General features: G+C 35.3%; 3 protein-coding genes across 8 annotated transcripts in view; all 3 read left to right on the forward strand.

Annotated features, from left to right (window-relative positions):
- Positions 1 to 405: 405 nt before the first annotated feature.
- Positions 406 to 1,207, forward strand: LOC140059332 (phospholipase A and acyltransferase 4-like). Its single transcript, XM_072105209.1, has 2 exons — positions 406 to 532; positions 738 to 1,207. The coding sequence occupies exons 1-2, from the start codon at positions 472 to 474 to the stop codon at positions 1,205 to 1,207; spliced, it is 531 nt and encodes a 176-aa protein (XP_071961310.1). The 5' UTR covers positions 406 to 471.
- A 416-nt stretch (positions 1,208 to 1,623) lies between these two features.
- LOC140058610 (methylglutaconyl-CoA hydratase, mitochondrial-like) lies at positions 1,624 to 6,268 on the forward strand. Its single transcript, XM_072104293.1, has 9 exons — positions 1,624 to 1,844; positions 2,504 to 2,571; positions 3,406 to 3,493; positions 3,589 to 3,768; positions 4,000 to 4,056; positions 4,346 to 4,533; positions 4,658 to 4,708; positions 5,243 to 5,290; positions 5,785 to 6,268. Exons 1-9 carry the CDS (start codon positions 1,664 to 1,666, stop codon positions 5,860 to 5,862), a joined length of 939 nt encoding a protein of 312 aa, XP_071960394.1. The 5' UTR covers positions 1,624 to 1,663; the 3' UTR covers positions 5,863 to 6,268.
- Positions 6,269 to 13,825: 7,557 nt separating this feature from the next.
- LOC140059573 (uncharacterized) overlaps positions 13,826 to 27,458 on the forward strand; it is a 31,591-nt gene continuing 17,958 nt past the window's right edge. For all 6 annotated transcript variants that reach the window (XM_072105522.1, XM_072105524.1, XM_072105526.1 and 3 more), the window contains exons 1-7: positions 13,826 to 14,123; positions 14,465 to 14,723; positions 14,946 to 15,013; positions 20,815 to 20,928; positions 21,041 to 21,154; positions 21,527 to 21,637; positions 22,163 to 22,276. In XM_072105522.1, the coding sequence (XP_071961623.1) occupies positions 13,898 to 14,123; positions 14,465 to 14,723; positions 14,946 to 15,013; positions 20,815 to 20,928; positions 21,041 to 21,154; positions 21,527 to 21,637; positions 22,163 to 22,276 (1,006 nt within the window). In that variant the 5' untranslated portion in view covers positions 13,826 to 13,897. The remainder of the gene's footprint in view (positions 14,124 to 14,464; positions 14,724 to 14,945; positions 15,014 to 20,814; positions 20,929 to 21,040; positions 21,155 to 21,526; positions 21,638 to 22,162; positions 22,277 to 27,458) is intronic.

The following is a 27,458-nucleotide window of genomic DNA, read 5'->3' on the forward strand; positions in this document are numbered from 1 at the left end:
ATTAGTTCCACGTAATTAATATTTATATGCTAGTACGATTTATCACGATTTCTTGTACTTTGTAAAAACAGTATTTGGTTACCAACAGTAGTACCGTTTAATATTAATTTTCCAAAGCGGAGTTTATGTAAATATTTATACTTGTATAAAAATGTCCTCTCATGAAACGAGATGCAACACTATAAAAATGTTGAAATGTATAAATATCTCGATGCTTCGCACCGAAACTGAATTGGAGTATAAAGTTTAAAACGCATTCAATACTTTTAGCTCCTGTTTTATCATTATAGTTTTTGAAGCAAGGTAGGTTGGAAATTCGTAACATAATTCGTAATGTAATTTGAATTGTAGACTTAGTAAGATTAAAGTTAGGCCGAAATTTTGGAATATGGCCTAGCTGGTGACGTTGTTAAATTTATATTTGATTTTCTTCCAGACTGTACGGTAGTTGCATTGCCATTTTGTTAAGACATGTCTTATGTTAAAGCTGGAGACCTGGTCATTGTCAACCGTACGTTGTACGACCACTGGGGTAAGTATTTGATTTGATTTTCAACATTGAATTAAAAATATCTGAATGCAAATAAAATAAAAAATTAATAAACAAAAAAACGTCATGTTTCATAAAAATATGCATTTTTATTCAAGGGTAAAATCCTTACAAAAGAGAAAAAAATGTATCGTGTCGTATCGTGACTAAAGTCCTAAGGTGCTATTGTTAATAATTTGGATTTTAGCTGTGTACATTGGTAATGGTGATGTCATACATCTGTCTGGAGCAGAGTTCAATATCAAAGCAAAAGAGACAGCATACGTACATCGTGTGACATTTGAAGATTTCGTGCGTGACGATGACGCAGAAGTGGAATGTATACCATGCCCTCCTGACGTCAGCCGGAAAGAAGTTGTAAGACGTGCTAAAAGTGAGGAAGGACATTTCTTCAGAAATCGAAAATACAGTCTTGTTTTCAACAACTGCGAGCATTTTGCTCGCTGGTGTCACGGTAGAGCAGAGAGTAAGCAGGTACAAAATGTTCGTCCTTTGCGTCCAGTTGTTGATCACAGTGTCCGTGGAGTAGGCCTGCTACTTGGAGAAGAAGTATTTGAAAATGTGAAAGCAGGCGCAGATAACATGCTATATAACACCATTGAAATCATTGATGATATTGTTGTGAATAATCCGCTTTTTCGAATGTTAAGATTTTAAAACCATGTATTCTTAGTAAAACGTTTTACTTTAAGGAAACTAAATTAACTACTGTAATTAATCTTTCTGAAAATGTTTTTTTAAATATTTTTTTAGCCTATAGCCTAATAATGAATGATTTTAAAAAATAGGTTATTTTACTCTATAATTATCGTATTCACGGTAGCAACTTCGAAAAGGCCTATATTCATTTTATTTGCATAAATATACTGAATGCGCGAGAAATACATATATCCATAGGCTTGTATTTTTAGTAAAAATATATATATATATTGCTATTATGATAATATTTTTATTGCTACATTGTGTTCGTCGAGTTTGCTTGCGCGTCGGACGTACGTAACATACTGAATTAAAATATCCAATATTACTGCTGTTTTTATCCTTTTGGCGTTCCATATTTGGATGACGCGTGACAAAAACGTATGAGAAGAAGAGGGCAGTATTGCTTCAAAGATGGCGGCCCCCATAAGAAAGGTTTTGTCGTTATCCAGTACTCTCCATAAAACACATTTTAAACATGCTTATGGGTCTGGGTTTAAAACACGTTATATATTTCGGTCAAATTTGCAATGTAGGAGCGCTTCAACGTCAGCAAATGAACTAAATGTTAAATATTTAGAGGCAGAACATGAAGGTATGTAGCCTAGCTAGCTAGCTAGCTAGGCCCCTGCCCTGCTGAGCTGGGCCCTACTAGCCTATTGTTCCTTTCCTGTTGTTGATAGGAGGTGTAGGCCTACCTAGAGGCTAGAATAGGCCTTGCCCTTCGCTATAGGCTAGGCCTAGGTCTGCCTCACACAGGGTTTTCATATACTGAAGGTTTCGGGCTAGCCTATGTCGCCTTTGTTGTGTTGTATGTAGATATCTGTTTCTTTTAAGTGGCAACTTTCGTTGCTGTTGGTTTTAATAAAATAAAGTAAAATAGTGATATTTATTAAATAAAATTGTGCAGCTGTTGTGACACCTTGCACAATTTTGAATTAAAATAAAATATTGATTCAGTGAAATTTGAAACAGCACACTTAGGAATTACTTTCAATATTTGATAAATCCAAAAATGATAATTATAACCCTGCTATTTAGTGCTTTTTATATTATTCCTGGCCCTACATACTATAGCAAAATGATCGAAAATTTACTGGGAAGGTTTTAAACTACATTTCTAAACATTCCTGTAGTTTACTGTAGGCCTTTAAAGTACATTAAATTCTAGTACAGTACTATACACAAAGTTATCCAATTATTGTTCTTCTCCATAGCTATTATTAATTCCTTGTTCTGTTATTTTGCCATTAGGTATAGTTGTATTTGGCATCAATAGACCAGCTGCCAAGAATGCTGTCAACAGAAGTGTTCTTACATTGGTGAGTTTTCTATTAGAAATGTACTAGTTTTCACTAAATATTTGTCAGCATAATAGAGTCGTTTAACGATTTCTGTAATTGTTTTTTGTTTCTTTAATAATAAAAAGAGTTTAGGATAAGAATAAGAATGTCCAGCTTCAGTATATTGAGTATTGTTATACTACTAGACAACTACTGTAGTCTGGCCACTACTATGTACTATATATTGTCCAGATAACTACTGTATATTGACCGGATAACTGCTGAATATTGACCAGATAACTGCTGTATGTTGACCAGATAACTACTGTATATTGACCAGATAACTACTGTATATTGACCAGATAACTACTGTATATTGACCAGATAACTACTGTATATTGACCAGATGACTACTGTATATTGACCAGATAACTACTGTATATTGACCGGATAATTACTGTATATTGACCAGATAACTTCTGTATATTGACCAGATGACTACTGTATATTGACCAGATAACTACTATATATGGACCAGATACCTACTGTATATTGACCAGATAACTACTGTATATTGACCAGATAACTACTGTATATTGACCAGATAACTACTGTATATTGACCAGATACCTACTGTATATTGACCAGATAACTACTGTATATTGACCAGATAACTACTGTATATTGACCAGATACCTACTGTATATTGACCAAAGTATTGTATATTGACCAGATAACTACTGTATATTTATCAAACTACTGTAAATTTGGCAATTGTTATTAACTGAACTTTCCAAACTCCTGTGTATCTTGATTTTAGCTTATAGAAATGCATACATTTAATATAATAGAACAAATTGATTTTTCTTTCAGTTTGAAGAAGCAGTAGAGGCAGTTCGTTACGATAAGAATGTTCGTTCAGTAATCATAAAAAGCGAGGTTCCGGGAATATTCTCTGCAGGTAAGTGCCCTATTTTCTATTAGTTACTGATACTGTACAAAATGATACAAATCTTGCTGAAAAATGTAAAAATATATCTCTTCTCATATTTGTAGGAGCCGATTTAAAAGAAAGAGTAACACTGAGTCCAAAAGAAGTAGCATCATTCGTTGACAGACTTAGAAAATTTACGATGGACATCACTAACCTGCCTATGCCTGTCATTGCAGCCTTAGATGGGACAGCAGTAGGAGGCGGCCTAGAGTTTGCCCTGGCCTGCGATATGAGGACAGCAAGTGAGTTATTGTGTACAGTATGGATCAAAACACTCTAATACTTGCTTTTCAACCTTAAAATACTTAAATAGAACTAAATTACACAACAAAAGTGGCGTTTTATCTCAAATCAATCAACAAGAACATATTTTCTTTAATAAAATTAATTAATACCCAAGAGGTTTATTTCATTGAGAACTTTGTACCATTTTATTGTTTTATGATGTCTGTTTTTTTTTTGCTTGAATTTAGCTACAACAACACAAATGGGTTTAGTTGAAACAAGGCTTGCAATTATTCCTGGTGGTGGTAAGTGTTTTTTTTTTTTATAAATTAAACATTTTTATCTTCAAGCACCAGACAAGAAAAGATTTTTAATAAGAGCATAGCATTTACATTGTATTGTATAAACAACTAGAAGATGTCCATTTTAGGTACCGTGTACAAAAATGAAATTAGAGGGAGCTATTACAATTTTATAACTTTTTTCATAGTTTAAACGCATGTTTATTTAATTTAAAAATCTTAATGTGAGCCCTATCACAAATTATTTACATAAAAAACTTGACTTTAAAAAAAAAATTTTGTTACTGTTTAGGTGGAACTCAAAGGTTGGCTAGACTTGTAGGCCCATCTGTTGCTAAAGAACTGATCTTTACTGCTCGTGTTTTTAACGGGGAGAAAGCTGCTGAATTGGGCATTGTGAACCATGTTGTAGAACAAGATGATAGCAATGAGGCGGCCTACAAGAGAGCTTTGGATTTAGCAAAGGAGATCATACCACAGGTGACTTTCTTTCTATCCTAAACAGACATTTTCAGTTTTAGGATCTAAAATGCATTTTTTTTTTATAAATTACTTACACATTTTATACATTATTTAATTTGTTTTATTTGTTTTATTTTTTCAGGGACCAATTGCTGTACAGATGGCTAAACAGGCAATTAACAAGGGTATGGACGTAAGTATAGACATATAGTATAATACTGTAGAACCTCTATTAAGGGGACACTCTCAGGACCAAACAAAGTGTCTCCTTAATGAAGGTGTCCCCTCAATAGAAGTTAATTTTGGCCCTTATATGTTTCACAAGAAAGTGTCCCATTTATAGTGTGGACTATAGCCATGTATATATAGGATGCTTGAGTTAAGTCAAGTTAATTCATTACGTACAGTTAGGACGCCCTCTATTCCTCGACACAGTTTTGGTTTCTAGATCCAGGTAACAACCGACAATACATCTATGAATTTATCCTAAGTTGTCCTAGGTTGCAAATTGAAAGCTATAAACTATAAAATTACAGTTCTTGTTGTTTTTTATTACTGAGTTTTAATTAATATGCTTTACATACATAGGAAAATCAATTAATAATAATAAGTATTAAATTCAACATACATACACATTTAACAGACACACACACACATAGCAAAACAGAACTTGGCACAATTAATCTTTATGAACGATGTAGTAATATTATTGTCTTGTTTTTGACAGGTGGACCTTACAAGTGCATTAGCTTATGAGGGCGCTTATTATGCCCAGGTACGTGTTTTCTTTCTTATATTTTTATAAAAAGTGCATATAGATTTAACTGTGATATCTCTGAAGAATAGAAATCAATAAAGATTGATTAATTGAAATCTATATAAAAATCCAAGACAAATTATTGAAAAACACAACAATGCTGTATGAAAATGACTGGATGTCAAATGATCAAAATCAAAAAGCTAAATTAAAATGCAATAATTGTGGCCACCAATTACTACTGCCCTCATGTGAAACAGCAGGATAAGTTTATTTTATCATTGTACCTTTGTACTGTCCTTGTTTTGAGACAAATAAATGAAATATATGAAAACTCTAGTTGTACAAGTTGTACTTCTGTGCCTTCAAATTTAGTAACCATCTGTAGTGACATTATTTATGTCTAATTGAGGTACACATAGTTACGCAGTCATGGTTGAAAGTTGACGCAATAACTACACGATGCAAGTTGCGACAAAAAATTCTTGTAATCACGTTTGATTTTATTTCAGGTGATTCCGACAAAGGATAGAATTGAAGCGTTGAATGCATTTAAGGAAAAAAGAAAACCGCAATTTAAAGGAGAATAGATTTTTTTTAAGAGTTGGGGAAAAAAAAAAGCATGCGACTTATAATATTTTAAGAGAGCAAAAGCATTATTGAAAAAAAAATTTTATCATGATGGAATTTTGATTCAAATTAACTGATAAATTTCTGTTGAGCACAAAGGTTTCTAAATCAAATACGCCAGATGATAAGAAACTTAAAAAAACAGAGCCGTAGCCACCAGTACGGTTGGTAAGGTTTCAACCTGACCACTTTTCACGGAGGCCTTTTACAACCCAGTGGCTTGAGCAGAGATTATTCACTTTTCTTATGAAAACCGCCCCACTTTATTTCTTGTGGCTACATCACTGAAAAGCTTTTGGGAAGTCTATAATGCTAGGTCAATATCCTTATCGAATGCATGATGAATAAAGAAAACATTATCAACGATTCTTTGTCTTGTTATCAAAAATAATTGGTTGATTCAACCCATTATGTTGTGATTGTGTAAACATTAAACCAGATAAATATAACTGAGACTAAATTAGTGTTATGAATTATTGATTTTTTAATGCTAATAGGTTGTATTTTGAATACAGATACAGTACAACAATCGTAGGATCGTAGCTGGGTTGTAGTGGTGCTTTAGCTGGGTTGTAGTTTCACTGTAGCTGGGTTGTAGTGGCGCTTTAGCTGGGTTGTAGTTTCACTGTAGCTGGGTTGTAGTGGCGCTTTAGCTGGGTTGTAGTGGCGCTTTAGCTGGGTTGTAGTTTCACTGTAGCTGGGTTTTAGTGGTGCTTTAGCTGGGTTGTAGTTTCACTGTAGCTGGGTTGTAGTGGCGCTTTAGCTGGGTTGTAGTTTCACTGTAGCTGGTTTGTAGTGGCGCTTTAGCTGGGTTGTAGTGGCATTGTAGCTAGGTTGTAGTTTCACTGTAGCTGGCTTGTAGTTTCACTGTAGCTGGCTTGTAGTTTCACTGTAGCTGGGTTGTAGTGGCTCTGTAGCTGGGTGGTAGTGGCAGTATAACTTGTTTGTAGGCCCTGTAATCTAGCTCTAGTCGCACTATACTAAGAATATTCCGAGGACAAACAGATTAAACGTGTTTTATCAGTTCTCTTGTATTGATTGTTTAATGTGCCACACAGAGGAATAATTTTCTATGGAGATAAGTTGTCACTAGGGGGTAGAACCATAGAATTAAGATAAAAGTTATTTAGGGGATTCCCCCAAACATGATGAACTTATCTACATGTAGATAAGCCCTATTCATACATTCTGCGTTTAATGTTTTTTACGGTCTATTTACTTCGTTCATGAAAAAATCGTTAATCAATATAAAAGCAGGCCTAATATAAAAACCCTTTTATTTACGTGGCCCTTTATATATACGGTCCTATATTTTCGTTTGCATGTATAGCAGCCTAGTTCTATGTCGGGCTTTAATCTCTTTATTTATGTGGCCCTTTATTTCTACGGTCCTATATGTTCGTTTGCATGTATGGCAGTTTAGTTCTGTGTCGGGCTTTAATCTCTTTATTTATGTGGCCCTTTATTTCTACGGTCCTATATGTTCGTTTGCATGTATGGCAGTTTAGTTCTGTGTCGGGCTTTAATCTCTTTATTTATGTGGCCCTTTATTTCTACGGTCCTATATGTTCGTTTGCATGTATGGCAGTTTAGTTCTGTGTCGGGCTTTAATCTCTTTAGACTTTATTTATGTGGCCCTTTATTTCTACGGTCCTATATGTTCGTTTGCATGTATGGCAGTTTAGTTCTGTGTCGGGCTTTAAGCTCTTTAATTGTGTGGCCCTTTATTTCTACGGTCCTATATGTTCGTTTGCATGTATGGCAGTTTAGTTCTGTGTCGGGCTTTAAGCTCTTTATTTATGTGGCCCTTTATTTCTACGGTCCTATATGTTCGTTTGCATGTATGGCAGTTTAGTTCTGTGTTGGGCTTTAAGCTCTTTAATTGTGTGGCCCTTTATTTCTACGGTCCTATATGTTCGTTTGCATGTATGGCAGTTTAGTTCTGTGTCGGGCTTTAAGCTCTTTATTTATGTGGCCCTTTATTTCTACGGTCCTATATGTTCGTTTGCATGTATGGCAGTTTAGTTCTGTGTCGGGCTTTAAGCTCTTTAATTGTGTGGCCCTTTATTTCTACGGTCCTATATGTTCGTTTGCATGTATGGCAGTTTAGTTCTGTGTCGGGCTTTAAGCTCTTTATTTATGTGGCCCTTTATTTCTACGGTCCTATATGTTCGTTTGCATGTATGGCAGTTTAGTTCTGTGTCGGGCTTTAAGCTCTTTAATTGTGTGGCCCTTTATTTCTACGGTCCTATATGTTCGTTTGCATGTATGGCAGTTTAGTTCTGTGTCGGGCTTTAAGCTCTTTAATTGTGTGGCCCTTTATTTCTACGGTCCTATATGTTCGTTTGCATGTATGGCAGTTTAGTTCTGTGTCGGGCTTTAAGCTCTTTATTTATGTGGCCCTTTATTTCTACGGTCCTATATGTTCGTTTGCATGTATGGCAGTTTAGTTCTGTGTCGGGCTTTAAGCTCTTTAATTGTGTGGTCCTTTATTTCTTCGGTACTATATTTTCATTTGAATTTATTGCAGTTTAGTTCCTGCTGTACATGCGCTCTTGTCAATTTAGTGGCTTTCATGATTGTCGCGAATATTAATTGCGAACGAAATAAATTGTCTTTTACATTAATATCTTAAGTACCCGTGACACCGGCCGACATATTCGTATGCACGAAACTCCTGTAGTAATTGTTTATAAAGTATTACTTGAGAGACATGGCTTTACACAACAAAAGATGCTCGTCTATGTTTACATTGTGCGTGTTCCATTCTTCTAGTAAACAATGCATGTCATGACAAGACAGAATTGTTTTCATCGGTCCGGCGAACCCTTCTCTCTCGGTTTTCACTTGACCCGTCGTAGGAACTAACGTACGGGAAAAATCACTCGCGGTTTGTGTACGTTTTCACGCATCGATGAGCGGCCTTACCGAAGAGTCGATTAAAGGCCGAAACGAACCGATGGAGGATCTAACGTACGGGGAAAAACGCGACCCGTCGTCGATATTCGTTTGTTTTTAGCGTACTCAGAACTACTCTCAGTGACTGTTATAGTCGTTTAAGCTTGGTTCCCACTAGGATGTAACGCAATGCAATGGTTTGACCAATCTCAAGCGATGGATTATTCAAACAGTGACGCGTGATTGGTCAACTCGCTTGCGTTGCTTCTACTTCATTGTGTTGCGTCCTAGTGAGAACGAAACTTTAGTGACGAAAGATCGCTATAAAATCATGATACACCGCAACGTAGAGCTAAACGTAAAGCAAGCAAAATGTATGTTTTGTTGACTAATCATTTCCAAATAAAATCTTCAATATAAACTTTATTTATTTCTTCAACACGCCATTCGTTGTCTAAAACATTTGAACATTATTCGCATAAAACTCAGGTACTTTTAAATACATTTGTCAAAAATTGCAAAACACGAACGGCTCTATTAAAATTATCACACACAAAAACACACTGTTTAAACCCGAAGCTATACTTCTGGAAACTACTACAAGTGGCCTTATAACAGGCCTAAAATAATTATAAGGTAGGGCCTATCAGTACAAATTGACAAGTTCGGTGAGAGATTTTCTCACCAAATTTTCTTATCACTTACAGACAGAAAAAATGAAAATGTGAATTGTGAATACGGCCACTGGTAACCGACGACAAACGATTTTTAATTAAGGGATCAAATATGCAGTTACTGCAGTATTTCACTCATTTTCCTCTTTAATTAACCTGATTATGCAACTGTTTTAAAAGCTATAGTAAATGCCTCATACACTTGAAACAAACTAAAATCCTATGGTTAGGCCTACTGAAGTTTTTATAAGTAGTTACTGCAGTAACAAATTATGAAAGTTGGCCTAAAATACGAAGTTCTGTAAAGCAAAGATTAAATGCCCAGAAAAACGTTCTTGCTGTTGGAAGTTCGGTTTAGTTTCGTCAAAGCACAATGTATCGGATCCGTTTCAAGACCAAACACGTAATGTTAAAGTTAGTCGCATTGTACCTCTAATAACCATTGCATAATTCGAGCACCTTTGTTTTTCATTTCATCTTCCTCATTTGAAACCAAACGTTCCGCCGTCGGGATAACATACTGCGAGTTTGAATACACATCGTTGTCGCTCATCATTTTCGGATCTGTTTCAGCGCACGCGGCACCGCCTTTGGTCGCCGCCGCATCCGTAACTTGCCTTATCGTATCTTTTGTAATTTCGTATTGCACAAGAACTGGTAACGTCACGTGTAGATTATTCGGCACTATAATTTCTTTACTCGTTTTTTCTTTCTCGTCGTACATATAGATAAATGTCTTATCTGTCCGACGTTCTGGCATACGTAGTAATTTGTTCGTTTTTGTGTCACTTTGTTCGTCGTTTCCAACTTCAGAACTAGGTGTTGTATGTCCGGAACGGTTCGTGATAGATGTTCGATTTAGATTACTGTAAGAAGGTGATTTTTGAGTTGATCGGCCATTGTTGGTATTATCAGAAAGTTGCGACACAGTCGCACTACTGGATGTCCTTGAAATGGTCGCACAATTTGACGGTGGCGATTCCGTCGTCGCCGATGACGAAGACAATGATCGTCGATTTGTAGGTGTCTTTGAAACGGTGACTGACGTGCTGTGTGTCCTAATCCGCCCGGATTTTAGCCGTGGTTTCCCCTCTAATTTGTTCATTCTTAGGCATTCGTTTGGGCTAGGCATGGATTAAAATCATAATGCATAAGTTTATTGTTTGGTGATTAATATCGCAGACGATAAGGATTGCAAATACTGATACATATATGCTGTTGACTTATGTTAGTTAATGTTGCGTTAATTACCCTTGAGTGTCGCAAAGTCCAGGTTCCAGTTCTTGAGTCGATAAAACGACAATTGAAGTTGGTAGCCTGCAGTGAGTTATTGTCACAATTAAATATATATGTTTATATTGCATTCTCTGTGTAAATACAGACAGCCAGTTATAATGTCACAGTCCTTAGTACTTGTAGTCATGCCAACGAGAATAAATCACGATTTTAGAAGAGGGTGTCTGTCGTCTGTTCTCGTAAACCTTAAGGTGACCTGTGGAAAAAGAATGGAACAATACGGAAGTCATAAAGCAAATTAATGTGTTTAAACAACTTGATCACGTAACAATGGCGTGATAAGACCCGTGCATGGGATGCATTTTCGGGGAAACCTACCCATGTCGGCGTATAATCTCTAGAGATGTGTCTAGTCTAGTATAGCCTACAACAAAAGCATGTGAAATACTTTTCATCTAAAATGAAATAAAACTACGGCTTGTTTCTTTTCATTAGCATATTGGTTGATTAAATATACTGCATTTCACTATTAAAATGCTTAAGCAAATGTACTACATATTTACATAACAGTAGAACACCTCCTGGGACACCTATTCAGCGGATGCCTCTGTTAAAGGAACAGTTTCATATGAAACAAACGAGGGAAAATATATATTTTAACACCGTACCAAGCCCTATTTGTGGAATACTAAGGGGCCCTTAATTGAGTAGGCCTACCCCTTAATTAAAAACGTGTATAATTATACATTTCAATTTCAACTTGAAACAATTTACATAATTATGTCAAATTGAACCTTTCAATGTGTTTAGGCCTATAGCTTGGCGTAATTGTATAGCTTGGCGTAATTGTATAGCTTGGCGTAATTGTATAGCTTGGCGTAATTGTATAGCTTGGCGTAATTGTATACCCAGGGAGGTATAAAATCATTTATACCTCCATTGTATACCTTTCGAGGATTTAATTTCCCATGCCTTTAGTAAGGTGTATAATATTGTCATCTTCTACAGCCATGATACAGCCAACACATCGTTCTTTTTATTCTTTACCTATAATACTATTCCAATGTTTTATTAAGCTATAGAAAAGTAAACCTACCTTTTCCCTAGACCAGTGACGCATCCATTTTAGAGCAATATTTAGTTGCCAATAAGTCTATCACAACCGCTCATTCGATGTATAACCAACTATCATCAGTCTCTTCCACAAACTGACAATGATATGGTAAAGACATCATAAGTTTCCTGAAGATTCGTCTCACACTCGGATAAAGACCAACTAGTAGTATAGTAAGGTTCCGCAATTTGACGACGATATAACATAGGCATAGCATATACAACTTCTTGATGACACTCCGCCGTCGCCCTATTATTCGTTCACACGCTCATTTGTAAATGCTGTTTAATTACCTGCACTTTGCGTTTGTTTGATAAAAACTTGCCTTGTTTTCTTCGCCTCGTGAATTCTATTGATTTTCGAAGGTATCTCATTTGTCCCAATGATCCACGGACAATAGCGCCAGGGTCGTCCACTTACCTCTCTATTAACAAAACGGTTTATCGCGTGTCAGGAATTCTTACATGCTGCCACCATTAATAAGTAAGTAAAAATACTATTTTACTGAACATGCGCATGTTTACGTACTACTGTACACCTTGTCGAAGAATAAATTAGTACAAAATATATATAATCCATCTTCTCCTTCAACCTAATACAGGATAAATAAAATTCACCGAATTTTCCAAAATTATTTGCAGAAATTCAATGTTTTCTTCTCCTTTTCTTTCTTTCACTTTCTTGTTCTCATTTTCTTTTTTTTACTTCCCCTTTCTTTATTATTTTTCATTTTTTTCTTTTGTTCTCTTTCTCTTTCTTTATTCTTGTTCGTTTTTATTGTGTTCCTTTCGTATTTTTCTTTTTCTTGTGTTATTTTTTTTCTTCTTCATTTTTTCTTTTTTTCTCTCTTTCATTCGTTTTACTTTTTTTTTTTTTTTTTTTCGTTTTTCTTTTGTTCTTTCTCTTCTTTTTCTTTTGTTCCCTTATCTTTGACACATTGACAGTATGACCTAGACTTACTTCTTGCGTATGGGATCGTCCGTGAATATATAACACAATTAATTATTTTATTTAATTCCTTTTTTCATTATCGGTAGGCAACATCCGTGCTCAAGCCTAACCTCTTTTATATGGTTGGCATAATCATGCTACACCTCCTAAATACCTCTCTGCCCTAAATATCAAATGCGCGTATTCCGTTAGCAAACGCAAGGTCCAAGTGGGAACCACGCTTTATGTTTTCTAGTGAACATTTTTTACTTAATACTTGGTTCCCACTAGAGATGCAACACAAGGACGTAACGCAACGTATGTGAGTTGACCAATCACAAGCTTGTCACTCTGGTCAACATGCTTACGTTGCGTTGCGTAAAGTGCTCTGAACTTTGAGAGGATTAATCCGAGTTTACAATTGATAGTCATCCGGCCATTGTTTACATTTGAAATGTCACACCCATTTGACAACCATGACATAATAGCCTACTACGTTGTTTATCGGTTTTATCTTGTCAATGGTGGTAGTAGCGTGGGCAATCCAACATTTACTGATTCTGACCTTGTGTAGTAGAAATAAGGGATGTTTTTGCCCAAGGATGATTCGGCCCGGGACATTTCGTTACACCTTTTTCCGAGACTACGTTACGGCCAAAAGTGGTCATTTGAAATTTCACACCCTTTTGAAAACCATAATAGCCTACTACATTGTTTATCGCTTTTATCTTGTCAATGGTGGTAGTTTCATCATGGTCCTATAATAGATCCATGGTTTTATGATCCTGTCCTTGTGTAGACTTTAGAAGTAGTAGGCCTAGTGTAGATACATTACAAATATATTAGACGATAAACATACTATGAAAATGCAATATAACTTTGTGGCTTTATTTATGTGTAATAGAACAGGCTTTTGTAGTATCACAAACCAGGAATTCCATAGGAGTACTAGGCGCAGCCGATTTAGTGACAATGTGAAAGAAATATTGCTATTGAATATATTAAATGAAGCGTGCTATGCTTGTTGATATTGTGTTATGCTTCGCATGATTTAGCATACTCCCATTTAGGCATCAACCTTCTACCGTGTATTTACTATAACACTGAGTTAGGCCTACGTAGGATAGTAAACATTTACAGAAAATGGAGAATTTACAATTATTGGTTGTTCTAACTGTACTAAGCTTGATGTGCCGAACTTGCTTTGGAAATCCTGGTGGAGCCCCGCTTTCGGCATGCGAGTCGATGACGCCTACGCACCCGGGGTCTCCGTCTGCACAGAACCCAGCAGACAATGCTGTCCCGTATGATTTGGTTATTAATTTTCCAACTTCAGTACGGGAATATATCACAGGAAACTCATTACAAGGTATGGTATACCATGGATTCGATGGTACAACATTGTCTCATTCTCCGGCTATTTCGTTAGAATAATTAGACTAAGGGGCGTTACTCAAGGCGTCAATTGCCAATGCATCAAATCATAGGGGAGAATCCGCACCCCAACTTATTATTAGCGCTCTGCCGCTAGATCATTCCCCTACTGAGAATACGGTATGTAGGCTATATACCGTATATATATAACCGTTAGTTATTCGTTATTTCAAAACTACAACTAAAAACGTTAGTAACATACGAATAAGAACGCATTGATTATGAAACCGATAAGACAATGTAATTGATAAAACAATGTAATTTTGATTTTAACAGTCCAGATCACTGGAATTAACGGGGCCCTGTTTCAAGGATTTTTACTTCAAGCAAGAAGAGTATCAGATAACGTGATTGTAGGGGAATGGACTACTGTTGCTGCTACCAATCCAGCTGATACCAAAACATTAGCATGTCCACCAACGGGTACGGGTGCCACTACCATTGCTACCAGTGCTACACACGGTAACAGTAATAACAAAGGTACTAGGACATTTAACTGGTTGCCGTCAACCGATTATGGAGATGTGTATATGGTGTAAGTTGTCTTCAATCTAGTATTTAGGCCGTACTAGCAGAGAGAATGTAGGCTTTTTAAAAGATAGTCATTTTAATATAAAGTGATAGCAATAAAAGAGCAGGATGGAAATTACGATGACAACAATGAGGACCCATCCATCCTCAAACTTGACATCCTCGATGTATTTAGTTCCCGCTTTAACGGACAACGATTGACAAGGCCTACAATGTTATTTTTTAGGATGTCCGTTGTTCAGACTCAGGCGATATTCTGGATAGGAATTAGATCACAGTCCTTCGCACACTCAGGTATTTGATTTCTTTACATAGTACTTTTCATTATTAAAGAAATACACTTTACAACTTTTTTTGTGTGTGAAATTAATTGAAACGTATATGTGGAACAGTTGTCTAGTGATTAAGATACATAGATGCGGAACCAAAGAATATGGGAGAATTTTGAATAATACAATTCAAACATTTAGTTAAGTCTAGCACTTTGTTTCACAATCTTTAGGCCCTGAGACCCTATTTCAAAAGCGTTGCTCCACCACTGATTTCTGCCAATGGATTCAGATCTGAAGGCAGGATTTTGTCTGAGTAAATTAAGACTGAAGAGATCTCACGTCGTATGCCTAAACAGTGTAAACTTACATCTTGCCTTTTGCGCTATGTTTAGTTTAGAAAATGATGGAAAATCTAAATGCATGCAGTAATATGTTTCTGACTTCTTCGATCTTCAGTTATATTAACAACACAGGATTTTTGCGCTTCGGAGCCGTGCCAAAATGGCGGGACATGTTCTCTCTCTGGCACGTCATACATCTGTGATTGCCCTAGTAATACTTGGGGCAACAACTGTGAGAATATAGGAAGTGAGTTTGGTAGTGGCTATACGTTTTTTGTTTTCTGGGCAAGCGATTATCTTCTTTGGGCATCAAGTTTGGGAATATTAAAGTATTGGCCAACGTGTATTTTAAAAAATCGTGTTAGGCCTATACTTTTTTTAAACGCTTAGGCCTATTTTGAAACAATACACTTTGTAAAGTGGTTTTAGGGCCTACGTTGTAATTGAGAGTTTCGTGGGTTTCAAATGATATTTTTTATTTGGTCAACAATATTCACCCACGGGTTTTTTCGATTCAAACTAGTAATTTTGCTTGTTTTAATTTTTGTTATGTTTGAAAATAAATATGGTTATGGGTTGTTTCTTTCTGTGGGTTCTAACTTTTTAAAACATTTTACATTATCACTTACTTTGTGTTTTAATTAATTATTTAAATTTGAAACAACCCATCTTTTGCATGAGAAATAGATTATTTTATTAATTATATTTAAAACGACAGACGTCATTTCTAAGCCAAGGTATTTATTTGTTACGTTGGATGATTGTTTATTCATCCTTAATATTTGGGATTTGTGTTGTTTATTCCTGCGCAGTCAACCACAAACATTCTACTACTCGGTGGGGTTGTCCTTAAACAAACCATCGTACTAGGAACGAACTTAATCGGGCTAAGGATGATTTGTATTCAATTGCGTACTCAAGTCCCATTTTGGGTTATAAATGCCAATCCAATGAACACGATCGTATTTCAATTTAAATCTTTTAAATTGAATTTGCAGTCTCTTTTATTTAAAATAGTGTTCCAATCCAACAAATTATCAATCCTTTTCTTCATTTAAATTTTCAGATTTAACGCCAATTCAGTTAACACGATCGTATTTCAATTTCAATCTTTTATATTGAAGTTTTAATCTCTTTAATTCATTTTAAAATAGTGTTTCAATCAAACAAATTCTCAATCTTTTTCTTCAATTAGGCCTAAAAGTACGTACGATAGGTCTATTTTTATACTTAATGCAAATCCAGTTAACACGATCTTAATTCAGATTCAATCTTTTCGATTGAAGTTTCAGTCTGCTTTTATTTTATTTTAAAATGATTTGATAAAGTAATTTCTTAATTTGTTTCTTCAAATAATAATTATTGTTTTTGATTCGTTTTCATTAAATTTCTTTTTTAAATTTCTCGATTCTATAACCGTTGCGTGCGCTTCTTGCGCACAACATCTGAGAAACTAAGCGCTGTTCTGGCGATTGAACCGATGAAGGCCAATGGTATAACGGTTGGGCGTCAGCATGCCAAGCGAATCTCGTCGTGTGCCACTATAAGTATACAAAACTGTAATAATATTGGTGACACTTTCTGTTTTAGAACTTCATGCTTTTAAGTTTTATACAATTTCTATTTGAATTGGGATTATCTCGCTTCGTCAATTGTCATTGTTAGCTATAAAATGATGGCAATGAGTGGTACGATATTTTTTACCATTGTCACGTCAAGCGTTACATACCGGTAGTAGAATGAAGGAATTTATAATCTCGTAATTATAAAGTTGAATTACAAACTGCCGATTTAAAACTAAAACTGCCTAGGCCTAGTGACTCAAACTCTTTAGGGAGGATTGAAGTCACATTAGGCCCGTAACCCATTACATGGTCTTACTGAATTAAATAAGGCCTACATTGTATTTCAACCTGTTCTTTGTTTATGAGACATACACGGGCCCGCATTCGAATGTGGTGTCGTTAGTGTACAACTTAATAATATCTCCATATTACAATGGCGAAGGCGATAAAAACTTGTCGGGCCCAAACACACCTGAGATTCCTCAGCGTAGGCCTATTTATAACTAGGCCTACACTTGGTTGGTTGTAATCATACTATTATATAAACGATTGTAAATTCCTTCGTTAGGATAGTTTCACTCGGACAAATATTGGCTTTATTTTACTTTTTCGTTATTTAGGTTTTCTGTCTTCTTCTTTTCTTTCTCAATTCTTCCCAGTTAATAAAAAAAAAATACAAACAGATATAGTAGAAGCCATTATTTGGTACCACCCCTTATTAAGAAACACGAGGGTCAATATATGTTTTAACACTAATGACCTGTTAAGGGACACCTTCGAGATCCAAGTTTTCACTAACAATACAAACAAGCAAAACAAAATTCACGACAATAAGGCTTATATATTTAATTTTTATTTTTTAAACTCGATTGTTCATATGTTATCACATTCATAGGTCCTGGCTTATGTGCCACGCATGCATGTTTGAACGGTGGGGTGTGCGTTCCAGTAGGTAATTTCACGACGACTTGTTCATGTTCAAGTGGATATTACGGTGTGTTTTGCGAGACTGCGTCGTTACCGTGTGTCAGCAGCGATCCGTGCGTCTTCGGGACGTGCGTACCTCTTGCAGATCTAACGTTTGAGTGCCAATGCAATGCTGGTTATACGGGGCAACTGTGTAATGCTGAGGCGAATCCTTGTAACTCTGATCCTTGTCTCAATGGAGGTGAATGTGTTAACACCAATTCCACTCATTTTGAATGTTCCTGCTTAGAAGGTTATGGAGGAACGTTGTGTCAGTCCAGCGGGTGTAAGACATAATTCTCCATTTCTAAAACTTTATCTGTTGCTTTGCATGACTTTTTGCCGTTGAACATAGCATTCATCTTCTAAACAATCCAATTATGGTGTCTAGGCCCATTACCACCTGATATATGTTCCCTTTACAATATTTCCCTCATCTGTTGGTATCTTCTGGTCTGGTAAGCATAGCCTGGTCTGTATTGTTCACTGTGACTCTGTTGTATGATTGTCATTTCGTCATCATTTTGCTCATTATATCAAATTCAAATATTCTTTATTCATCCTCTATCATGAAAATATACAACAACAATATATGAGAACATAAAAAAGATGAAAAGGAAACACATAAAAACTCAAAAGAGCTTGATTAGTTGTGTCCCCCTATGTCCCTAACTAGCCTAAAAAAATAAAACATAAATAATAATATTAAATCTGGTGTCGGATTTTTTCTTAAGTTGCTGAAACTTTTATGATATTTAAAATTCTTTTTCCTTTTTTACGTCTAATGTCACTCCATAATCATTATCTTGAATCAATTTGACAGGCATCACACAACCCTCTCCTTTATCTCCGATTCAAGAAAAGCATGCCTAGTTTTTCTTTCTTTATCGATTTTACGTTTTTCAATTTTTTGCTGTTTCATGATTTCTTTTCAATTTTTCAATTCAATTAAACCATATTTGTTTTCTCTTAATGCGGCTAGACTGTACAGGAATTAACCCGTGCCCTACAGACCACATTTGTACAGTATCAGGCCTGGCTTATGTGTGTTCTCTTTGCTCTGATAATATATCAAATTTAGCTTGTAACACGTCATATATTGCCCTGGAAACTGGTAAGTTTAAAAAAAAAGTTTTTTTCGATGAAATGGGTCGTAGGCCTTCAAGACATAGAAATGTGTTCATTTTGAAAACCCAATTCCATCACTTCCAAAGAAGTTGTTTATGTAGAGCGTGTATAATGTATGTCTTGTGCAACCAGGGTTGCCACCTTTGAGAAGGACAGTGAATGAATTTGGCTATCCTTGCTGATGGATCAAGCAAAGGTCGCATAACCCGTCAACAAAAATTGTATTCTCCATTATACGACCGTTTCCAAATTTGTGTATTGTTTATATATGATCCCCGACCCTATACTCCCTGTTACGTTGGTACTTTTAAAGCCGATTTTCCACTTCTTTTCCATTTTTTTCGCGCGAAGTGGAAAATAGGCTTAACGCTGTTGCGTCTTTACAAGCAACAGTTACCACTTATTGATTTCATTAATGTTATCCTCTTATACGATATGTGACTTGCTTTACTATCTATGGAATCCTTAATTGGTTTCCAGGGGAACATGTCATAAAACCGCATTAAAAACACTCATTGTGTAATACACGATAATTGACGTCACTAAAACTAGATAATCAATATGTCCCTAACCCCAACAAGTGTAGGCCTACGGTATTAAACTCTAAGATAGATTCCACTGATTATTCATCTGTTCTGTTTTGTCAGTAACGAATCCATGCGTTTCAAACTCGTGCACAAATGGCGGTGAATGCGTTGCTGCGTCACAAACGTCATACATGTGTAACTGTCTCGCTGGATTTTCTGGAACTTTTTGTCAAACGGGTACAGCGAGTAAGTAACAATGTTATTTATTTTTGGATGCAATTTTTACAAATCAATGTGGTTTGTTTTATCTTCAAATCAATGTGTTTTTATCTTGTTGGTTTACTGTATTTTCAATTTTATCTTGGTTCGAGGAGTTTCGTGCATGAATTTTGTTTAACCTTTCCAAAATTATCAATACGCTTCATTATCGTTCGTTAGGCGCGTTATACTATTTTGTGCCAGTTATCCCCGTCGTGCACCGAGTGTCTTAAGTTGGCCAGTCATCCTGTTTGTCCATATTTTCTTCGGTTTTTTAAAGGTCTTTTTCATTTCTTGTTATCTTCCTTTTAGAGTTAGTTTTTTTTTGCGTTTTTTCGACAAGCCTACTCGTCGGAAAATGGTCTTTTCTGTTTTTAAATTTGAATACTGTTATGCTGTTAAAGTAGGCCTATACATTATGGCCATTTTTGCATTCCATATGACTATTATCTTTTGGTATCGGCTGGAGCTAGCTCAATGGTACGACGTTCCCCAAGTTGTTGCAGCGGATTATTATCTAGGCCTATCTATTAGAAATTAGTAGGCCTAAAATGACAACAAAATGGCAATAATTACAACCTTTATTAATGTTACAAAAAGCGATGTTATTACAAAGTGCGACAACTTTATTACAAAGTACGACAATTTAATATATAAGTGCGACAACCGCGGTGGGTATGGCACGTCAAGGTATGATGCGCCGTAAGTGTCATTCAAAACGTACAGTGAATTACGTATGGCGGGCCACAGACGTCAAATTTATAAAGAAATGGTAATGTCATTATTTCCATAGTTGTGTCAAAAGAAATTGGTTTATATTGTAGGTCATTTTGCTTAAAATAAGAATAAATGATGAATCACCATATCACCAATTATGGAAGTACAATAACAAACCCTGTATAATACGTATGGAAGGCCCAAAATGTAAAAAAATGTCACAAAACTAGAAATCCAACGGGAAGGTTTTGAAAGCCTTTTAAGCACAACACTTTGAGAACCATGTGTAATATGTTAATCATGAAGGTGTTTGTTTTTTAGTTAATACACTGTGTAACCCTAACCCGTGTCAAAATTCTGGTACCTGTGCTGAGTCAGGCACTTCTTTTACCTGTACATGTGCTAGTGGATGGACAGGAACAACATGCACTACAGGTAAACACATTGTAGTTATTAATATTTATTAAGCCAATGTGACACCCATTTAGAATATTCAGTTGTGAACTACTTAGTACACCATTACCATTTTCTTGCAATTTTTTTCCAGTTAATACACAATGTAACCCTAATCCATGTCAAAATTCTGGTACCTGTGCTGAGTCAGGCACTTCTTTTACCTGTACTTGTGCTAGTGGATGGACAGGAACAACATGCACCACAGGTAGGCTGGAAAAAACCTGTACTTATTTTAATAATAATTAAACTTATTTTATTAAGCCAATCAGATGTGATCTACTTAGTACACCAATAGAATTGTGTTTGTTTTTCAGTTAATATACCATGTAGGTCTAATCTAGTTAAATTGACCTGAGGAAAAAATGGATATATAGTATGTAAATAAATATACTTTGCGTTCTAGCTGAGTATCTTTTTAAAACTATTGGCAGCCAGAGATGCCTCCAAAATAGTAGGACTAAACTATTTTCAAGGCCCATGTTTAATCAGAAACTCGAAATAGGTGAAGTATATATTCTTTTCATACATTAAAACACACATTAGACAGTAAATAATTAAATTAATTGTTTGTTTTCAGCTACACCATGTAGCCCTAACCCGTGTCAAAATTCTGGTACCTGTGCCGTGACAGGCACTTCTTTTACCTGTACTTGTACTAGTGCGTGGACAGGAGCAACATGCACCACTTGTAAGTTGAAAACTTGAAACAACTATATTTTAAATCTATGCCCCAGGTGAAAATAGGGGTCAGAAAGTATCTACCCCATTGCACGAATATAAAACATTCATAATTTACATACTGTTAACGAGAGGCTAGGTCAATTAGGACTACCATTGGAAAAGGCAGAAATCCAATTGGACGACATGACAGGTCGATTTTCGATGCGCATCCAACAGCCTATCCACGTGTCATGTCTTCCGGTTGCTCACGTGTAACACAACCAGAATAATGCACTCTGACATCAGAGTTTGTCCATGTGACCCACAATCGTTCAATCAAAAGACAAGAATCTTTTTGGTGTGTTATATAGTGTTATCTATACGGATCCAACTATCAGAACGCAATCCAATTTGTGTCTGCCCACCGAATCCGATCCAGGCTTGTAAGTGTAGCTTCAGTAGATGCATAACTGTAGATATTGGAAGTTTTGAAATCTTCTTGGGCACAATGTGCGTAAATAGTATGTTAATCAGGAATGTGTTTGTTTTTCAGCTTCACCATGTAGCAATAACCCGTGTCAAAATTCTGGTACCTGTGCTGTGGTGGGTGCTTCTTATACTTGTGATTGTACTAATGCGTGGACAGGAGCAACATGTGAACTTAACGGTAAATACCGACTTGAAATATAATTTATTTATTGTTATTAGGCTTCAGAAAAAATGTTTATTTATTTTGAAAAAAATGGTTCTAGTGGAAATCAGTCAAAAGGCGTTTCAATATCGCTCTTATCATCATGAATCACAATCATATTCATTCTCTATGGTAATCAATATGGAGCTTACGATTCACAATGGCTAACGACCGTTAATGTCAATTCATTAGGCGCAAGTAAGGAAGTTGGGACATGCTTCCTTGCTCTTTTCTATGACACCGTTCTTGTGGTTTCTAGCTTCAGACGACAACCTATGAAACAACATCCTAGGCTCTCGGGCGTCGCAAATCAAAAGCTTTTTAATGTCATATCGCCAAACAGGCACTTACTGTTAGGTTACACTCGTCTATTGTACAAACCATTAATAATTAACCTTTGTTTACAGTTGATCCCTGCCCGTCATGTGCAGCCAATGAGTACTGTTTACTGTCAATAGAGGGAGTATATTACTGTGCTCTTGGTAACTTTTGTCAGCTTTTTAAAAAATTGAATTTTCATTTTAAAAGTTTTAACTTAGTTAAAAGAAATGTTAACTTAGTTAATACTGTGCTTTTAGTAACTTTTGTCAGCTTTTTAAAAATTTAATTTTCTTTAAAAAATGTTTAAGTAAGAAATTCTAACTTAGTTAAATGAAATATTAACTTAGTTAAGGGGGAATGTTAACTTAGTTAAGGGGGAATGTTAACTTAGTTAAGGGGGAATGTTAACTTAGTTAAGGGGGAATGTTAACTTAGTTAAGGGGGAATGTTAACTTAGTTAAGGGGGAATGTTAACTTAGTTAAGGGGGAATGTTAACTTAGTTAAGGGGGAATGTTAACTTAGTTAAGGGGGAATGTTAACTTAGTTAAGGGGGAATGTTAACTTAGTTAAGGGGGAATGTTAACTTAGTTTTTTTTTTAAATAATAACTTAGTTAAAATAAATATAAGAATATTATTTTAGATTGTTTGTTCTATCAGTGAAGTTACACTTCTCATTTTTGTTATTCCTCCCTCGTTTTATCCATTTTACACTTTACTTGACTCATAACTTTTACAATTTTTCATTTTTTACATTTTCATATAATATTTTGTACTTTATTTCTGGTTAAAAGAAAACCCTTGTAACTATGTGAATTGTCCTGACAACACTGTTTGTGTAATATCCGGCACTATACCTTTTTGTGAAAGCGGTAAACACACATCTTTATTTTATTTTAAGGTTTTTTCAATGGATTTTCCTTAGATTGTGGGTGTATAGACTCATCATTTCAGTATTATCTAAAATTGCTTATTGCTTTGAACTTGGAAAACAAACTAGGAAATTCTTGTAAGATAGAAATTAAGAGAGAAGGAGAATATTTATTATTTCTATTTTCTTTTCAAATTTTTTAAATAATTTCCTTATATGGGAATTAATATAGATTCTTCCCTATTCTTTTTCCAGTATTTTTTCTATCCATACCTTTTTCTATCCATACCTTTTTCTATCCATACCTTTTTCTATCCATACCTTTTTCTATCCATACCTTTTTCTATCCATACCTTTTTCTATCCATACCTTTTTCTATCCATACCTTTTTCTATCCATACCTTTTTCTATCCATACCTTTTTCTATCCATACCTTTTTCTATCCATACCTTTTTCTATCCATACCTTTTTCTATCCATACCTTTTTCTATCCATACCTTTTTCTATCCATACCTTTTTCTATCCATACCTTTTTCTATCCATACCTTTTTCTATCCATACCTTTTTCTATCCATACCTTTTTCTATCCATACCTTTTTCTATCCATACCTTTTTCTATCCATACCTTTTTCTATCCATACCTTTTTCTATCCTCTGTATCTATAATTTCCCCTTCATCTAATTATTCTTGTGGTATAATTTTATTTATCTATTTTTTCATCCATTTATTTAACCTTTGATTACCTTTTTTTCCTTCCATTGTTTTTGTATTTGTTAATATTTGCATTAATCCAATTTCCCTTTCTCAAATATTTTTTCCATTTATATATTTTTTCCATTCATTCCATTATCTTTCTATCCATTTCACCCATATCTTCTTGTACTGTGTAGCGCACCATACACAGTACGATTATCTAAATTCAATAGATTTATATAATTCATTGTTTTATTTTACCCTTCATTTACCTCAGTTGACCCTTGTGCATCGCTCCTTTGTCCATCTGGTAGTATTTGTGTTCAATTCGGTTTGGAAGCTTCGTGTTACAATGGTGAGGTGATACTCTGAATTAAGTTTGACTGAACAACAATGTAAATTAAAGTTTAGGATTGATAGAGGTCTCAAATTATCGACTTTAGAAATTGTAATTAATTGGAAATAAGTAAGCTTGTTTTTAAAAAATAATTATATTAATATAAATTTTCTAGCTATTGTTTTTTTTTTTACATTGTTACTTATATATAGTATTTATATATAGAGAGCCACCAATACAATGACTATTTTGATATTTTAGATTCCATGTCTAGGTATGATATGCCAACTGTGCCAAAATGTTTTTCGTTTTTTAAATGTTAAGCCAAATCGTCATCTAGAACCTAGACTAGAAATGTTTATATACCTTCTTAATCTTAATATAATAACTTTCTTTTTTTTATGCTGCACATTTACGACATGTCAAAGGTCAACCATGTAGTCCCAATCCATGTCTTAACGGAGGAGTTTGTACTCCATCTGGTAACAGATACAGATACAGATACAGATACAGATAACTTTTATTGTCCAAATAAACTGGAAATTGCATTTGCTCACTTATCACATAAAAATATCGTATAAAAATATCGTATAAAAATAAAGTATAAAATGCAGAATAACAATATAAAAATACACAATGATTAAAAAAGTACATCATAAAATTACAGCTCAAAAATATTTAAGTTAAAAATACAGATCATTACAAAACGGTTTAAAAAGTGTCTTATATTTCATTATTAATTATTATATTATATTATTTATTATTGTTATCAAAATTATTGTAGTTACCTCTTAAAGTCATCGTTAAATTTTTTAATCCCAGCTGGGAGAAACGAATTTGAGTATCGACCCGTCCGCGCCAACACCGGCCTCAGTCTACCACTTCTACCAATGTGGCAGCGAAGAAGATCCGAATGAAGGGGGTGGCTTTCCTCCTCCATGACCGCCTGTAAACCATTTTTCAATCGTTCTCCGTAGTGACAATCGTAGACTGAGTCCGCTGTCAGCGCCGACGAGCCAATCACTCTTAATGCCCTTTCTAACACTTTACATATGCGGCCCTTATCTCCTTTGTTTATGTTCCCACCCCAGCCTAATAGGCAATAATCCCAGATTGAAAAAATAACAGATGAATAAAACATAGTAAGTATCTCTTCCCTTACCCTAAAAACGTTCATTTTCCTCAAACAGTACAGTCTAGTATTTAATTTTTTAATTAGTTGATCTACATGCTCTCCCCATGATAAATTATTGTCATACGTTACCCCAAGATACTTATATGTTTTAACGATTTCTACCTCATGTCCTTTAATCTGGACAGGCTCAATTTCCCTTCTTTTTTTACGGCGGAAATCTATTCGCATTTCTTTGGTTTTTGCTACATTAAGTTCCAGGAAATTTTCATCACAGTATTTCGTAAACCTAACTATTTCAGATTTGAAATTTGTATCGTCATCCTCTTTTATTAAACCTATCATAGCAGAATCATCTGCAAATTTAATTACTGGACAGTCCGGGAATCTAGGTTGGAAATCTGACGTATACAATGTGAACAAAAACGGTGCAAGTACAGTACCTTGTGGTGCTCCCGTATTTGTCCGAATAATGTCCGATCTGACATTTTGATTTAGCCTAACAAACTGGAGACGTCCAACGAGGAAGTTAAAAACGAACGAAATTAGTAAATTGGGGATATTCATGCCGAACAACTTATTAATTAAAATGTGTGGTTGGATGGTATTAAAAGCTGAACTAAAGTCGAAGTACATAATCCTAACAGACGGGGATGTTCTCCAATTGTCAAGATGGGCATACATTTTTTCATTTTTGTATATTAATGCGTCTTCAGTGTTCCTGTTTCTCCGATAAGCGAACTGATGTGGGTCCAAAAAATCTGCAACTAATGGTTTCAGGCTTTTTAGAACAATCTTTTCACAGACTTTCATTGGAACGGATGTTAGCGCAACAGGTCTAAGATCGTTATAACACTGTATATTTTGTCGTTTAGGGATTGGGATGATGCATGACGTTTTCCAGGATTCTGGCAAGGTTTGTGTTTCAAAAATCAAGTTAAAAATATATACAAAAATATCTGCCAATTGGGTTGCGCATAATTTAAGAACTTTGGGTAGAATTTGGTCTGGTCCAGCTGATTTGGATGCTTTCAGACCTTTAAAGTGGCTGGTAACTTCATCCGCATTTGTCTTAAGGTCAAAACCACTTTCATCTGGTAAGGCCAACCTACTTTTGATTAAGATCTGTTCATCAGAAAAATTATAGCGATCGAACCTATTAAAAAAAGTATTTATTTCATTAGCATATTGTTTAGTCAAATTTGACACAATTCCACTTCCTTGTGGCGATTTTGCATATCCGCTCATTTGCCTCATTCCCCTCCAAACCTTACTCATATCATTACCTACAAAATGTTCTTCTATTTCACGTTTGTACTTTAGTTTACTTTTACGTATTACTCGTTTAAGTTCCTTTTGGATTTTATTTAGTTCATTTACATCACCTCGATCGAAGGCCTGTCTCTTTTTCTTAATAACATCTGTCACCTCCCTATTTATCCATGGTTTACGGTTTCCGTAGATTTTTACTTTCCTTTTTGGTATTACATTTTTAGTACAAAAGTTAATATATGCACTGACCGCTTCCGTTACCTCGTCTGACCCGTTTGAATTTTCCGTAAAAACACTCCAGTCCGTAGTTTCAAATTCGCATTTCAGCTGTTCTATTGCATCTTGAGTCCACTTCTTTACAGTAATTACCCTGGGTTTCTGCCGTTGTACTAATGGACGATACTTGGGTTGTAGTATAATTAAATTATGGTCAGATTTACCAAGTTTCGGCAATTTTCTTGCTAAATATGCGTGTTTTACGTTTGAATAGCATACGTCAAGGGTAACAGATTCCCGCGTGCTGCACTTCACA

Source organism: Antedon mediterranea, chromosome 9 (assembly GCF_964355755.1).
Source record: "Antedon mediterranea chromosome 9, ecAntMedi1.1, whole genome shotgun sequence".
NCBI lineage: Eukaryota > Metazoa > Echinodermata > Crinoidea > Comatulida > Antedonidae > Antedon > Antedon mediterranea.

Coding starts and splice junctions, on each gene's coding strand:
- LOC140058610 (XM_072104293.1), top strand. CDS start 1,664: ATGGCGGCCCCCATAAGAAAGGTTTTGTCGTTATCCAGTACTCTCCAT. Junction 3,769..3,999: donor CTGCGATATGAGGACAGCAA/GTGAGTTATTGT, acceptor GCTTGAATTTAG/CTACAACAACACAAATGGGT. Junction 5,291..5,784: donor AGGGCGCTTATTATGCCCAG/GTACGTGTTTTC, acceptor ATTTTATTTCAG/GTGATTCCGACAAAGGATAG.
- LOC140059332 (XM_072105209.1), top strand. CDS start 472: ATGTCTTATGTTAAAGCTGGAGACCTGGTCATTGTCAACCGTACGTTG. Junction 533..737: donor TACGTTGTACGACCACTGGG/GTAAGTATTTGA, acceptor TTTGGATTTTAG/CTGTGTACATTGGTAATGGT.